Consider the following 15,207-nt stretch of genomic DNA (forward strand, 5'->3'; position numbering starts at 1 on the left):
TGTCCCAGTCCAGACCTATTAACTGAAGCCTTCCCCTTCTTCTCACTCCAATCTCTCCAATGACACTGTTAATTTTCCAAATATACAGCTCTGATAATGTAGCTCTTCCACTCAACACACATAGGCTGTAATCTGGCCTTCAAGGCTAGCTCTGTTTGCTCCAGGCAACCTGGATCCCTGTGCTTGGAATATGCCTTGTGGTTCCTGATGGTGTGCTTTTGCTCATACTTTTCCCTTCCTCTGGAATGTACTTCCCTCATTATGAAAGAACTCGTACCTATATCCAAGATGCTGTTCAAAAGGCGATGAAAATATGCAGGTTGGTTGTCATAGGAATATACAGGTTTATGAGAATCTGGAGGGGGTGGAAACACACGGGAAATGCAGAGCTCAGAAATCATGTATTTGGTCACTATCTCATAAGGAGGTTCTAGGAAACGTTGCACTAAGGTAGCACTTCCTCCATTTTTATTACTAAAAGGTTTGCTGTGAGCCAACATGAGATTTATCTCAAACCTATGGATTTCAATTATACATACTCCAGCTGTCATTCATTAACTGAAAGGATCAAGAATTGTCTGTACTTTCACATGTGGTGTTTACTGTAATTATTTCCCTTGTAATGCTCTGAAACAAATTGAGTTGAGGGGGTGGGGGAAAGTGGGTGGTTAGAGACATGGAGCCCCTAACGCAGGGTCTGTCACCACCACTGATAATCCTCGCTCATCTTTAGGACACCGATTGCAGGTTATTAAAGACCTACCACATGCCTAGGATTTCTCAGCAATCAGAAGCAAAACAGCTGGAATATGTATCTATTATACACCTTTCTTTCATCAGCCCTTCCCCAATGTTTAGAGTAAAATAAAATGTTTTAAGTGCTTGCTTTCCTGAGAGTCATAATGATAATCAGCAAGTGATCAAGTGATTCCTTTTCTTTCACATTTCAGATATAAGGCTGAAGTTTAGTAGTAAAGGAAGAAGGAGTAGGCTGCCACAGCCCTGTGGTCACTGGCACCAACTTTCCCATGGACTTGGTATTATTTGAGGTTATTGAGAGCCTGAGTCCTTAGCCCAGGAGAGGTGAAAGAGAATGAAGTAGGAGAAGGTGGTGAGAAACAACTGGCAAAGGTAAAAATATATTGAATCAACCTGCCCTCACTCTAATATCAAGACTGTCAATCAGTGATATGGAGACCACTTCCATGAAAACCATTTAGGTACTTGTTTAATATGCAGATTCCTGGGCCTGCCTCAGACCTACTGAATCACAGTCTTTAGGAAGACTGCCTGGGACTGTGTGTTTTCATGGGCACACCCAGTGATTCTGCTCCACATTAAAGATTAAGGATCACTCTTAGTATCCGCCAACTATGGCCTGTAGGCTGGATACAGCCTTCAAGGTAAAAATGGTTTTTACACTTTTAAAGCGTTGGTTAAAAAAATAAAAAAAAAAAAAAAAAGGAAAGGAAAGTAGATGAATACGCAACACAGCCCACAAAGTCTAAAACATTTACTATCTGGCCCTTTATAAAAAAGTTTACTGACCCCTTACAAATAAGTCTGTCTGAATTTAGCTCTACCCCAGTCCCGCCACAGCTAAAATAACTGATGCAGATCTTTTAAAAAAAAAAAAAAGTGATGAAAAATATAAAGTTGTCATCTAAAAATCATTTGTAATAATTGTAAGTGGAGAAAGGAAATTTACAAAGTTATGGTAAACATTCTGCAATGTCTTTGAAAAATGTCAGGTTGGTGCAAAAGTAATTGCTGTTTTTGCAGTTGTTTTTAACCTTTTCAACCGCAATTATTTTTGCACCACCTTGTGTGGTGTATATTTTTATCCACACGAGAATTTATGATAACTCCATTTTGATTCTATCCTTCTTTATACTTATCAGGTGGCAGTATATCCCAAATTAAGCTAATAAGAAGCATTGCATATACTCTTTATTGGACTATACTTGTCCCCAAATATATTTTTGTAACACAAATAAGGAAAAATGTTAACCTATATCCCCAAATGTCTGTAAATTCTCAAAACACATATAGGAAAATGATGCACAAAGGGAATAAAGGAAATAAAATTGAATTTGGTATCTTTCTACTTAAAAGGAGTTTAAGAATCATACAGAAGTTGCGACTCCTAAGAATCTTGGGAAAGAGACTATGAACTCACTTCAGGGAGGGCTCAGATAGTCTCATTGTGCTAGAGGCTCCGAGTTTGGGAGTCATGCCAATTAGGTTCATAAAGCAATCCCAGAGACAGAATCCAATTCCTTTAGGGGTGGTTTCTAAATGTTTGTTCTAGATATTTTTTTAAATGTGTTTATTTTTGATGTGGAAAAATTTGTTATAGAATCTAGAAATAAAATATTGGTTTTGAAAATACATTAACTTGCAAATGACTTGTCTTTCAGAATTATGAACTGCAATATCTCACAATAATTTTGTTCCAGTGTTGTTTTTTTCTCATGAAGAAAGGAATGTTAAAACCTTACTAGCAACTAACATTTTTAATAAGGATTTAGACTACATTTCAATTTTTAAGAAACAACGTTTAAAACACCAGACAGTTTTGAAACCTAGCATGCTTCACCATTTAATAAAATTATGACTCATTTCAGTAAGAAAATGCTTTTTTAGTAAGAAAAATGCTTTCTGAGCTAAGTTTGAACTGATGGGGCACATGGGACACCCACAAACCCAGTCAGCATAAGTCTCAAGCTCCTATAAGATTAAAGGAAAAATAAATTGGTGTCTACAGAGAATGAAAAAAAAAAATCCCCAATAGTACAAGTCTATAAACGGAAGTAAAACTAAAACTCCCCTAAAATCCCCCAATCATCAATCCTTATAAATTCAGCACTTATCTTCTCCCTTCACTTCTTCGGGAACCCCTACTTAAATGAACACTAAAGTCCTGGATGATTTTTATCTCATGAAACAGTCTTCAAACTACTCCAAGTATGGATATCGACCCCCCTATCATAAATTGTTTAACTTTTAAAACCACGCATGCAAACGTGGGGTTTTCTGAGTCCTCCTAGGGGCGGGCTGTTTGGAACCCCGTGGATTTTGCAGGTGTGTAATCCAGAGCGCGCGCTGCACGAGTTGTGCAGGGGCAGAGGCGTGTGTTGCGAGCTGCTCTGGCCGTGCAGGGTGGGTGGGGCCGGGCGTGTGCCCCGGTGAGAGTGAAGGGCATGTGACTATACGAAGGCGGCGTGTCGCCTCCAGGATCTGGGAGGGGAGTAAAAGCTCCTCCGGGGTGTCACGTATGTGAGCGGTGATCGCTCCAGCCCCACTCGTATTTGTGTCTTTTGTCACTAACAAGTTAGAGATATGCTTTATTTAAAAAAAAAAAAAAGGACCTAGCCAAACACACTAGGAGAACATATCTGGTCCCATCCCCTCCAAACCGCCCCCCTACCCCAAATTCCCTCATCTGCAAAGAGCTGAGTTTTAAAATCTGCCTAAAATCCAATCCTGACTGCGGGAGTACACCGCCACCCCCACCCCCAACGCCCCTCGCCGCGCGCTCGCTAGTGAGTCAGAGCTCAGCGAGCTTCGGGTCTGGTGCCCAGGAGCACGCCGAGTGGGGCCACTGTGGAGTGGCCGCGGAGCAGGAGGGAGGCGGCATCAGCGGGACGTGGCGCGGGCCCTAGCGTCTGGGTCCAGGGAGCGGGGTTAGCGCAGGAAAAGGCGCCGCTGCGGCCTCAGGCCGCCCTTCCCTGGCCCCGGGTTCCCCGCCCGCGAACCGCCCTAGCTTCGGGGCGCGCCAGGCGCAGCGCAGCGGCGCGAGAGCCGAAGGGGAGCGGCGGCCGGGCGGTCCCCGAGCCCGGCTGGCGGCAGTCAAGGAGACCGGCAGGCAGGGCGCGTGCGCACTGCAGGGGCGCCAGATTTGGCGGGAGGGGGAGTGTCCAAAGCTCTTTGTTTGATGGCATCTCTGTTTACAGAGTTTACACTTTAATATCAACCTGTTTCCTCCTCCTCCTTCTCCTCCTCCTCTGCAACCTCCTCCTCCTCCTCCTCCTCTTTCTCCTGAGAAACTTCGCCCCGGCAGTGCGGAACGCCGCTGTGCAGCCGGGGAGGGACGCAGCCAAGCGGCGGGCAGCGGGAGGCGGCAGCCCCTTGCGGTCCCCGCGGCTCCCGGCGGAGCCCCGCGCCCGCCGCGCCATGGCCCGGAGACCCCGGCACAGGTAACGGGGAGCCCGGGCGGGCGGCTGCAGGTGGGGGCGCACGGGGCGCCAGGCGCCTGTTGAGCAGGTGGTAATTCATTCCCGGATCTTGTGCGGGGCTGTCAGACCTGCGAGGACCTAGAGCCTCTGCCTGTGCAGCAGAAACCGCTCGAGAGACTGATGAATGGAAGAGTCTATGCAGGAAATATATCAAGACGTCGGGAAGCATGCCCTGCGGCTTATTTTGCAAGTTGCACGGGGATACATTTCTCTCCAGGGGAGAAAAAGCAGCATGTTCCAGCTGAGGGCACAGAAGTGCCCACCAGCCCCTAGGTCCCTGGCTTGATGCCGCCGCGGGTGTCGGCGAGGGAGTCGCAGCGTAATTGCCGGATGCATTACTGTATGTTTGGACTTGGAAGTGCAGAGCATATGGCAGATATAGGGAAAATGCCGGATTGTTTAGTAGCTGCAGGTAGTTCATTTAAATTTCATTCATTCTTTATGGAGGCAAAGAAGAGTGTCAGCTGACAGGCGGCTGGAAAAGAAGATTTTAGGGGAGGAAAACGGTCTCTACAATTGCAAATTGTTTTAAGCCCTGGTTTTGAAGGTTCTAATCGTTATTCTGTGGGAGGCTTTTATTTCTAATACAAACATTGCGCACGCGCCCGCGCTGCACATGTCACCGCACTTGGGGTGCGTGAGTGAAGTCCCTTTACATTTTGGCCGGACGGAGGGGATAAGGGAGCTGAGAAGGTGGGAAATACTCGTCCGAACTGTCAGTTGTTGGCGCTCCGGCTTCCACCCATCTCTGGACTTTCCGGAATAGACGCGCCGGAGCTCCCTGCGAGCGGTCGGGTGCGCGGGCCAGCTCCGCGGCCGTCACTGTTGCCATTCAACTGAAAGGGACAGAGAGGGCCAGCACCCAAGGCCGCTGCCGCGCAACCGGGACGCAATCCCCGCGGGCTCTTCCCCTCCGCAGGAGGGCCGGGCGCGGCGCGCACACGTGGACGCGGCTGAGGTCGCCGCTCCTACGCATCCTGTTCCCACCGCCTTCGGTGGTCCGGGCTGACCGACCCTTGCGAAGAGGTTCTGGGGAAAAATCCCTAGAGGCAAAGCCAATCCAACCTCTTTTCCCCCGGGTTGTTTGATTTTCTTGTACTAATTTGGTTTTGAACTGGTGGTCGCTGGTCCCCGCGCAGTGTTGGGAAGTTGTAACGAGCAAGGGTGTGGGCCTTGCAGCAGCACCCACGAGCCCTGCCTGACCCGGCGGGGAGCAGCACCAAAGCGTGGCTGGCGGCCGGAGAAAGAGGGAGGCGACTTGGTGAGGTCCTGACTCCTACGCCTGCCGCTGGGCCCGGCCGCTCCGGGCGGGGGTGCTGCTCCTTAAGTGGTTTCACCTTCGCTTTTGGGACTTAACAGTAGAGAGCCAAGGCCACCTATTTTTTCTGAGAGCAGAAACTGGGAGGAGGTGAAAGAGGGAGCTGGGAAGGGGTGCTGGGAGGAGGCGCGGTGGAGGCTCCGCGCCCGGAGCTCTTGGCTGACCCCGCGGGGCGTGGCCGCTCAGGTTCCCGGCGGCTTCCAGGTAGCCGAGAGGGGAGGTGGCCTGGAGGGGCGGGAGCCTTGAACCTGCCTCAGGGGGAAGAGAAACCCGGCTGCGGGCTTGTAGCCGTTTCTTGCATAGCGAGAGTCAACTCGGCAAGGATTATTAACCAGGTCAGCGAAATGAGTCTGAACCCCCTTTCTAGAATCACAGTAGCGGCCACAAGGCACTTCCTCCCGCTCCCCTCCCTTTTCCCAACCCCCAACATCTTTTTTCTTTTTCGTTTCTTTGCACGGTTTGTTTCCTTGACAGAATGTAATATTCATAGTTGTACTCTTGTAACCGCACCAGGTCTAGCAGGTGGGGGAGTCGAGTGCATCAAGCCTGAAATCAGCCTTTGAAAGTTCTCTGACTGTTGGGTCTGAGATCTTGTCAGAGCCCATAAAGGAAAAGTTATTTCAGGTCCTTAGTAGAAATTAATCATGCTACTTAGGCGACTGGGACGACTTAGAGCAAGGAAATCGCATGCAAATCTCAAAGGCAAGCGAGCCCCTGTTCGTAGCCTGCTGATGGACCTAGGAGCTGTGTGAGCAGCCCTTGGCTCGCCCTGCTCGCCCTACTCCCCTCATGGCCCTTCAGGACCTGCAGAAGTCACATATCACGTTTCCCCCTAAGACTTTTCTTTTTTGCACGTATCCGCTTCTGTACGTACATTTTAAGAGGCATGGAAGACATGGAATCATCATTTATTAACACTGGAAAGTACCTTAGAAATAGAATCCAAGCCCTTAGTGTACGCGAGGAACTGAGGTCCTGAGAGAGAGGAAGTGATTTGTCCAAGTAACGCAGCTAGGTGGAGGCAGAATTTAGGACTGGCACCTTTGCCTCCAGAATCCTCGTCCTATTTGATGTCTCTCACCTGGTGTTGGCTGCCCCCTATAGACCGCTGAATATATTGCTTGTTTCTGGGTGTTCAGCTGTTTCCAAGAGAGAGGTGCCCAGTTACTACCAGTTTGGAAAATGTACTCTTCAAAATTCTGAAAATGTTATCTCCAGACCCAGCCAAACCTGAAAAATTAAATTGAGTTGAATCTATGACTCCAGTTTCAGATTACTCGGTTTTCTTGGTACCCCTGATATTTCACAAGGGTGCCACTTCATTTGGGGGCTTTCCAAGGAGTTCCTGGTGAACCTTTCAAAAGATGCTGACCTACAATTCTGGACTTATAATAATATGTTTTTCGCCTTATGATGCTTATGTTTTTATTAAAGGGAAACTACCGTAATTACTGATCACTTTTGCTTGACTTATAAGGGGCGGATAATGTATACCTACCTATACGTTAGTTTGAGAAGACAAACCTGATATGAATATAAGTTTCCCTTTTGAAAACAATAAGTTGCATTATGATATTGCTTTATATCATTTTTATTGGTCTCAGTTTCGTGGATTTCTCAATATTACAATGCTCAATTTTAGCGAAGTTTCTAAGATCGTATAATTTTTCCTCATATCTTAATTTTATAAGTAAAATTATAACTAAGTTGACTGTGGCTTTAAATTACTCTCATCTATTCAGTATATGATTAAGTATAGAGTTACTTCAAAAGTCCTTAAAATTCATAGTTTTGGTGAACTAGGTGAAAGAAAAGGCTCTTGTGAAAACAGTAATGGGTTCTTTTTAAACCCATCTGGGGGAATCCCTCAGTTTTGAATTAGGTACATTTTAAGATTTCAAATACCATTCAGTCAGAGGTAGAAAAAAACAAAAGAGTAAGTAAGATTCTGACTGTCAAGTGCCTAATTATTCACTTAGTTACTCTGGAAACTGAGTATTGTAAACATGGCCACAATACTGGAATTTTGAACTGTTTGATATTAATGTTAGTTATAAAGCAGTTTGATCACTTGATGATCTTATCCTTCCTCAGGTTTTTAAATCCTTTCCTCTTAGATTCTCTTAGTCTTCTAATCTTTAAGGGATGACTATAATTATATTGTTGGGTATATTACTTCCTGAATCTTTTTTCTCTTAATAAAACACCAGTCCCATTGGAATAACGTAATTGAGCTATTTATTGCATTTGGGAAATATTATGTAAATGATGTGATGTATGCCAAAGATTTTGAATGTGTACTTATATTAAGGACATGGGCTCTCGTTCCTATTATTGCCCTTAACAAACCTTCATTGGTTGGAAGGTTGCCAAATGTGTAACTTGTCACTGGTCTAACAGTAACAGCAGGTTTAAACATGCAGAGAAATAAGAAAGTGCCAGGTCCTTTGGCGTATCTGTGGATACCAATAACAGCAGAACCAGTTTACATTACTAGAGCAACAGAATGCTGAAAACAATCTTGTTGTGCAAGTTTTATCTTCACAGCCTCTGCAAAGCTTGTTGAGGAGTTTTGTATAAGTTTTGTAATCCAATGGTTTAAAGTCTTGTTACAGTCCACCTTTGCCTATTTTGTGTTTCCGCAGCATATACAGTAGTGATGAGGATGACGAAGACATTGAGATGTGTGACCATGACTATGACGGGCTGCTTCCCAAGTCTGGAAAGCGTCACTTGGGGAAAACTAGGTGGACCAGGGAAGAGGTAACTAATCAGATCATTCAAACATGGGGGAAAATCCATGTATTAATTTATGAAAAACAAAATTTCAGCTAAACTACAGAGGTGCAAGTTCATTAGCAGGCTCTTTGAAATCTTATCCTATCCTGACTATGCAGCATGCTTACCTCTCACCACTCCCCCACATGGACACAATACTATCCATTTCCAACCTCTTTGTAGTTCTTTGAATGTCCTCTCTTCTTACATTTTGCTTCCTCTGTGTTTCCCTCTGTGTATTGTGTTCTTCTCTTTTACCCCACAACTCCATACTACTTCTTCATTGCCTGTGAAGATACCACCTCTTCTGTGAAGCCATCCCTGACTTCCCCAGACTGGTTGGATGCATCCTCCAATCATTGGCTACGTGGTCTTACTTATTGCTGCTGTAACATTCATGCCTATCCCAGTAAACTGCAAGCCTACTGAAGGCAGGGCTACATGCCTTTTCATTTTTGTGTTCCCTGGACCCAGAATTGCTTGACAGAAAGTGGGATGATAACAAATGTTCTCTGAACAAATGAATAAATTGCTACATCCAAAAACAAAACAAACAAACGAATAAAACAAAACACTCATAGATCTTGTCTTCTTATAATGGATTCATTTAACATTCTTGATATGTAATGTATATTTCACAAAGCCATATACATGGATGTCTGTTCAAAAAGCAATCAATAATTGATAGAGATATATCTGCATCTCACTTTTCTTTTTCTGCTTGCTTATCAAAAGCTTGCTTGCTGTAGGAATAAAAAAATAAGGAGCAAAATTATTAATGTATGGCAAAAGTTGCTTTTTCTTTAAAGTTTCAAGAAACTTTGCAGCTGATATTTTAAGATTTTATGTTAGAATTAATGTTATTGACTCTTCTTCAGTTTCATTCCACCCTTCTTCACTCAAACCAGAGATCTTCCTGATAGGTAGGCAGGATTTCCAGTGAGGTCAGTGGGAAACGCCTATTTTACTCATGGAGATTGTGACTTTGATGGTCCTTAGAGATGTAGAAGTTCTGTTGTTAACACTGGTTTCCTAATTCCCATGTCTGTCTTGTACCAGGGATCCACATTATGTGTGAAAGTTATCTTTGCAAAAATGTGAGGGTTCTCTTGCTTCTAGGAACATGTTTAAAAAGACACTTGTGGACTGAAAGATTTCCCTTGATGTTTAGTGTCTTCTGTGTTCTAATAAGTTTGGCGTCATTTAAATTATGAATGTATTGATACAAAATCTGAATGATTTTCTTATACCATACGTGCTTTCAGGTTCAATTAAGAAAAGTGATCTTCATATTTTTATATGAAAGAGGTTGAACAAACTAAATGGAGGTTGAACTATATCTTACTCGAGAGCCTATCTATTGCCATAGTTAAATGTCTAGTGAGTCTAACATTGGATTTCATTCTTTTCTCCCCCTCGGAGTAAAACTTTTAACAGTTACCATATATTAATCATTCAGTGAGCCAGGCATTATGCTAATGTTTTGCATAGTTACTTCACGTAACCCCCAAATAACCCTGTTGACATCAGCCTTCCTATTGTACAGATAACAATACTAAGTCCCAGAAAAGTAAAATGGTATACCTGAACTTATACAACTAATCAATAGCTGAGTCAACATTCAGACTTTGGTCTGTCTAACTTAAAATAAATCTATGCCCTAAGACAGTATACTACATTAATGTCTGTTGTATTTGGATATTTTTGAGAAGTTTTACTTTTTTAATGGATTGGATTATTGGATTGGTTCCCTTTTACTCTAACTTGAAAAGAGTTATACAGTAAATGACTGATATCCTAGGATTACCTTTAAATGTCTTAGGATGAAAAACTAAAGAAGCTGGTGGAACAGAATGGAACAGATGACTGGAAAGTTATTGCCAATTATCTTCCGGTGAGTTATTAATTTTTTCTTTCTGTAAAAGGAAATCTTCTTCCAAAGATTTAAGATATTCTAGGAGAGGATATTAAGACAGTACATATTTGCTCATATAGAAGAAGTAGGGGAAGAAATGCCTCATCCATAACTTATAGTGTATATTGTAAATACATATAATTGGGGTTTCTAAATAGATTATTAAAGGATTTTTTCAATATTTTAAAATGTTTGCTTCTTATTTTATTTTTTTATTTATTAGGATAATATAAATTAGCATTTTGACGATTTGTTACATAGTAGATGACTAGACTTGTGATTATTTTCTCCAAGTCAGCTTCTTTGAAATTTCCTATTTTTTTAATAGCTATGCTTTTGGTATCCCAGTTTAAAATTTTGGAGTCCTTCTAGACTTATTTCACTCCCCATCCCCCCACATCCAAGCAGTGACTTAGAATTCTGGAATTCCTTTGTCATCAGTCCCTTCTTTTCATTCTCCCTTTTCCACAGGTCCAGTCCCCTTCCCTCCTCTCTGGATGATGATAATGGTTTCCTAACTGGCTTCCCCACTTGTAGCTTTCCACTTTTCCATCCATTGGCAGATGGAGCTTCCTAAAATGCAGCTGTACCTTATCTTTTCAAAACCAGCAACAGTGACTTAGTTTCACAAATTAAATGTGCTGCCTCAACCTGGCACACCAGGGCCCTCCCATGTGGCCCCAACATACAACTCCAGTTCTGTTTCCTACTTCCTCTCTGTAAGCAGACTTACTTGAATTCATTTCTGCTTTCCCTCCTCTGGGCTTTTGTCCCCAGTGATGTTACTTCATGTCCTTCAAAGTCTGAATCAAGAGCTTTTCCAGACTCCTCCTAACGAAACATAATTTCTCCTCCAAAAGAAGCATTCCTTTTCCCACCCTAATATCATTTTGCTTTGTGTTTTTTTCTTGCATATGAATCAAATTCTGCCTTCTATGAGTTAATGATATATTTGTCTTTTCCTTCTTATAAGATTACAAGCTCTTTAAGGTAGGGCCTATCTTTATTTACCCTTGTTCTGCAATATTAACTCTTGCAGTTAATATTGAAGAACATCTCTTAGTTTGAATGGGAGTCATTTACAGTGGGTTTCCATAAAAGCCTGACCTTAATATGGAATCCCTAACAAGGCTTAGTCTTAGTCCATGCAGGTACTTCCACATGCAGCAGATTGAGGCTAAGGTAAACAGACAGCAATAAGTGCAATATGGTGGTCCTTTTGTTCACATGGCAGGACTATTGCCCTCCAGAGGTGGAGCTCCTAATTTTACATGCAGTTTGATACATTCTTTGTATATTATTTAGCTGCAAGTAATGAGAGATAGGTGGGCTCTCAAAACATGCCCTAGAATGTTCTTCAATGTTTTCTCCGTGTTTGATCAATGTATGATTCATATTACAACAACGTCTTCATTTGTACTTATCACATCATATCTATATGACAATGCATACTTTATCTTATTTGTCTAGAATCGAACAGATGTGCAGTGCCAGCACCGATGGCAGAAAGTCCTAAACCCTGAGCTCATCAAGGGTCCTTGGACCAAAGAAGAAGATCAGAGAGTAAGTTTGATCTTCAGTGGTATGTGACTCACAATTAAGAATATTCCCCAAGCATCTTTGTTAAATGTTTCCCAACTTGAGGAAACAGGTAAAGTGTGCGAACAGGAAGCAGAGGACTCTATTCCCATATTCCCAATGAATGAAAGCAGATTTTTAGAAATTTCCTAAAGATCTTGTAACACTGAAGAATGATTACACTGACTCATTACATAACATTAAAACATAGGTTATTTTTGTGTGTTTATCTGAAGGTGATAGAGCTTGTACAGAAATACGGTCCGAAACGTTGGTCTGTTATTGCCAAGCACTTAAAAGGGAGAATTGGAAAACAATGTAGGGAGAGGTGGCATAACCACTTGAATCCAGAAGTTAAGAAAACCTCCTGGACAGAAGAGGAAGACAGAATTATTTACCAGGCACACAAGAGACTGGGGAACAGATGGGCAGAAATCGCAAAGCTACTGCCTGGACGGTAATAATATGTCAAAAAATATATTGATGGGGAAGAATGAGGGAGTGGGTACTGAACAATCTGTTTTAAATGTATGGTGAGTGAATTGCATTCCATCAATTGTGTTTCATTAGATAAACCAGATACATAGCATTTAGAACTGGAGGAGATCTTAGACTTTACCTGGTTGAGTACTTCCAGAATCTACCCAGCAGTGAGCCTTGGGCCAACTCATTGAGCTTTCCTCAGCCTCAATTTCCCCATTTTTAAAATGCGTAATAACCGACTTCACAGGGCCAATATTAGCATCAAATAAAATGAATGTCAAAGCACTTTGTAAACTGCAAAACTCTAAATACATAGAAGGAAACTGAGGCATTTTGTCTCTGGTCTGAGTTCACATAGCTGGTTAAGTGACCACAAGGAACTCAGGTGCCATTTTCCTGATACCAGCATTTCATTATACCACTTGGCTTAATTTTTTTGTCTTTCAAAGAAAGAGATAATGTATTTATAGAATTATCATACTGCTTCCAGGTTCTTAAATAATATCGATGTTACGCTTTCCTTTTAATAAATGGCACAAAAATGACCTCATTATGAGGGATATGTATGGAAGCTCATTTTTGCCATTTCCCCTACTTAAACAGTTACAACAGATTTTGTTTAATTTGCAAGACACTTTTTAAATAAAGCTTACATAAAAATAATGTAAAATAGAAAATATTTAAAATCTTTGTATTCTTGAGTTTTATAATCCAAAAGTGGAGAAAGGGTTATTTCAAAGATGGCCATGGCTCTGATGGTTTATGTAGTGTTTTCTTGTGATGTTCCAAAGCATTTCCTCCCTTGTGACTCAGTATAAGCTTAGAGAATTCAAGAGGTTGATAAAAGGAGACCTTTTCTCCCATATGGTCTGAGAGGATATACTGTTGATTCTTATAAAAATTTAAGGGGCGATTGAACTTCCTCTTTCTTTAGCATACATTCCCCACCCCCATAGAAATAGTAAAAGGGAGGCTTAAAACGGTTTTTTGTGTGTTTTTTTTTTCTGAATTGAGAAACTGTTTTCCTGAGAATTGAAAGACTTTAGTAAAAATGCTTTGCAGCTTGAAACTACATTGGTAATTAGCATCTCTTCCTTCTGGATCCCATTTTCCAGTCCTGCCTCTGTCTGGTTAGGGAACAATTTGAGGTGGTTTTCAAAAGGTGGGAGGTTGTTTTTTCACTCAAAATTTCTGGCTAGTACTATCCGAGGTCAAGAGAGGACAGTGAGGCAGCAACATCCTTATCATTCACTGAACTTGACTGAATGCCTATTGTGGCAAGGAGGCCCTGGCAAGTTGTACTCAAAGGAGTAACTTTCTAGGACAGCTGGAACTTTAAATTGTATTGGTCTTGTCCCACAAACAGTCAGAATAAACATGAAGGGTTGTTGTATTGAAAATACTCTTTTATCAAGGAAACAAAATGGTTAAAGGATTTCAAAATGTTGGGAAAACTACAGTTCCGTATTATGCTATTAAGAGAAATCTATGGATTTCTAATTAGGTCATAAGGGAAGCATGATTTTAGGAGGTTAGAGAAGACTGAAACAGTTAAAAAGAAAAAAACAGTATTAGTGGACCAAAAGAAAAGGTCTCTGTTAGAAACAGTTTTCTGTCAATTAAGTCTAATCTGAATTGGAAATTTTGTTTGTAAAATTTGTGTGTAATATATTTCTGTGCAGAACTGATAATGCTATCAAGAACCACTGGAATTCTACAATGCGTCGGAAGGTCGAACAGGAAGGTTATCTGCAGGAGTCTTCCAAAGCCAGCCAGCCAACAGTGGCCACAAGTTTCCAGAAGAACAGTCATTTGATGGGTTTTGCTCATGCTCTACCTTCGGCTCAGCTCCCTCCAACTGGCCAGCCCTCAGTGAACAATGACTATTCCTATTACCACATTTCTGAAGCACAAAATGTAAGCCACTCCTGAGAATTTGGTTTAATGAGAGAGATGGTTATTTCAGCCCCAGGTAATACTAATACCTTGCAGCTGCATACTTTAGAGAGCTTTCACAAACAGGATCAGGATTGATGAGATAGCGGTAGGTATTGTCATTCCTGGTATGTTTCCAGAAATGAGAGTGTTAAATAATTTGTCCAGAGTTACACAACACATAGAGACAGTGCAGATTAGATTAGAATCCAAGTTGTTCTATTCTAAAACTTCTTCGAATCTAATTTGAAGTTGGTTTTTGAATGTAAACTTACTTAACAAGTTCCTGCTGACGAAGAATTGGTGAATGGGGATTTAGATGTAGTCTAATATTTTTCTGTCCCCAAATGAAAGTGAATGTAATAATACACTTAAAGAGGAGATAGTTTGACACTAAAATTCAACAGATAATTGTAAATTTCATTCTGGTAGTTATCAAGCAGAAATGTCTTAACTTATTCATTCCATAAGTACTTACCTTCTTACTCTAAGGAGCAGTTTTTTGACACTGTTCTCTGGTGTCTCCTTTTATCCTCCTTGGATCAGTGTGATTTCTTCTTCATTTATCGATATTTATATTTAGGGAAAGAAATAATCCTAGTGGCTGGAGAGAGAAGAATAAAGAGGCAAAAAAAATCAAGAAACTTTAATCTTAAAATTAACAATAATTAATGGTGAAACTCACCCAAGAATACAGGGTTCATATGCAAATTCTATGAAAAACATATTTGTAAATAGTTTTTACTCTTCTCTGTTGCATGTATTTGACTATAAACTTTCCAGAAAAGTCTCTGGTGAATGAAGTGTCATAAGAGGTTCTGTGCTATTTATTAAAACTCATATTATTCCCAGAGAAATATTTTTATTTATAAGCAGCTAGTGCCACCAGTTTTTCTCCTCAAAACTCCTTTCATACATTTGTGAACATATTTTAGATTTTTTTTTCATTGTGTTTCTCTCTA

At 41.6% G+C, this 15,207-nt stretch overlaps 1 protein-coding gene across 2 annotated transcripts in view; it reads left to right on the forward strand.

The window, feature by feature from the left end:
• The first annotated feature begins 3,721 nt into the window (after window positions 1-3,721).
• MYB (MYB proto-oncogene, transcription factor) overlaps window positions 3,722-15,207 on the forward strand; it is a 33,900-nt gene continuing 22,414 nt past the window's right edge. Inside the window, exons 1-6 of one of the 2 annotated variants that reach the window (XM_033103090.1) lie at window positions 3,722-4,199; window positions 8,202-8,319; window positions 10,157-10,228; window positions 11,720-11,812; window positions 12,064-12,284; window positions 13,993-14,227. In XM_033103090.1, the coding sequence (XP_032958981.1) occupies window positions 4,177-4,199; window positions 8,202-8,319; window positions 10,157-10,228; window positions 11,720-11,812; window positions 12,064-12,284; window positions 13,993-14,227 (762 nt within the window). In that variant the 5' untranslated portion in view covers window positions 3,722-4,176. The remainder of the gene's footprint in view (window positions 4,200-8,201; window positions 8,320-10,156; window positions 10,229-11,719; window positions 11,813-12,063; window positions 12,285-13,992; window positions 14,228-15,207) is intronic. The other variant, XM_033103091.1, reaches the window with a different exon arrangement.

The sequence above is a fragment of the Rhinolophus ferrumequinum genome, chromosome 3, assembly GCF_004115265.2.
Source record: "Rhinolophus ferrumequinum isolate MPI-CBG mRhiFer1 chromosome 3, mRhiFer1_v1.p, whole genome shotgun sequence".
NCBI lineage: Eukaryota > Metazoa > Chordata > Mammalia > Chiroptera > Rhinolophidae > Rhinolophus > Rhinolophus ferrumequinum.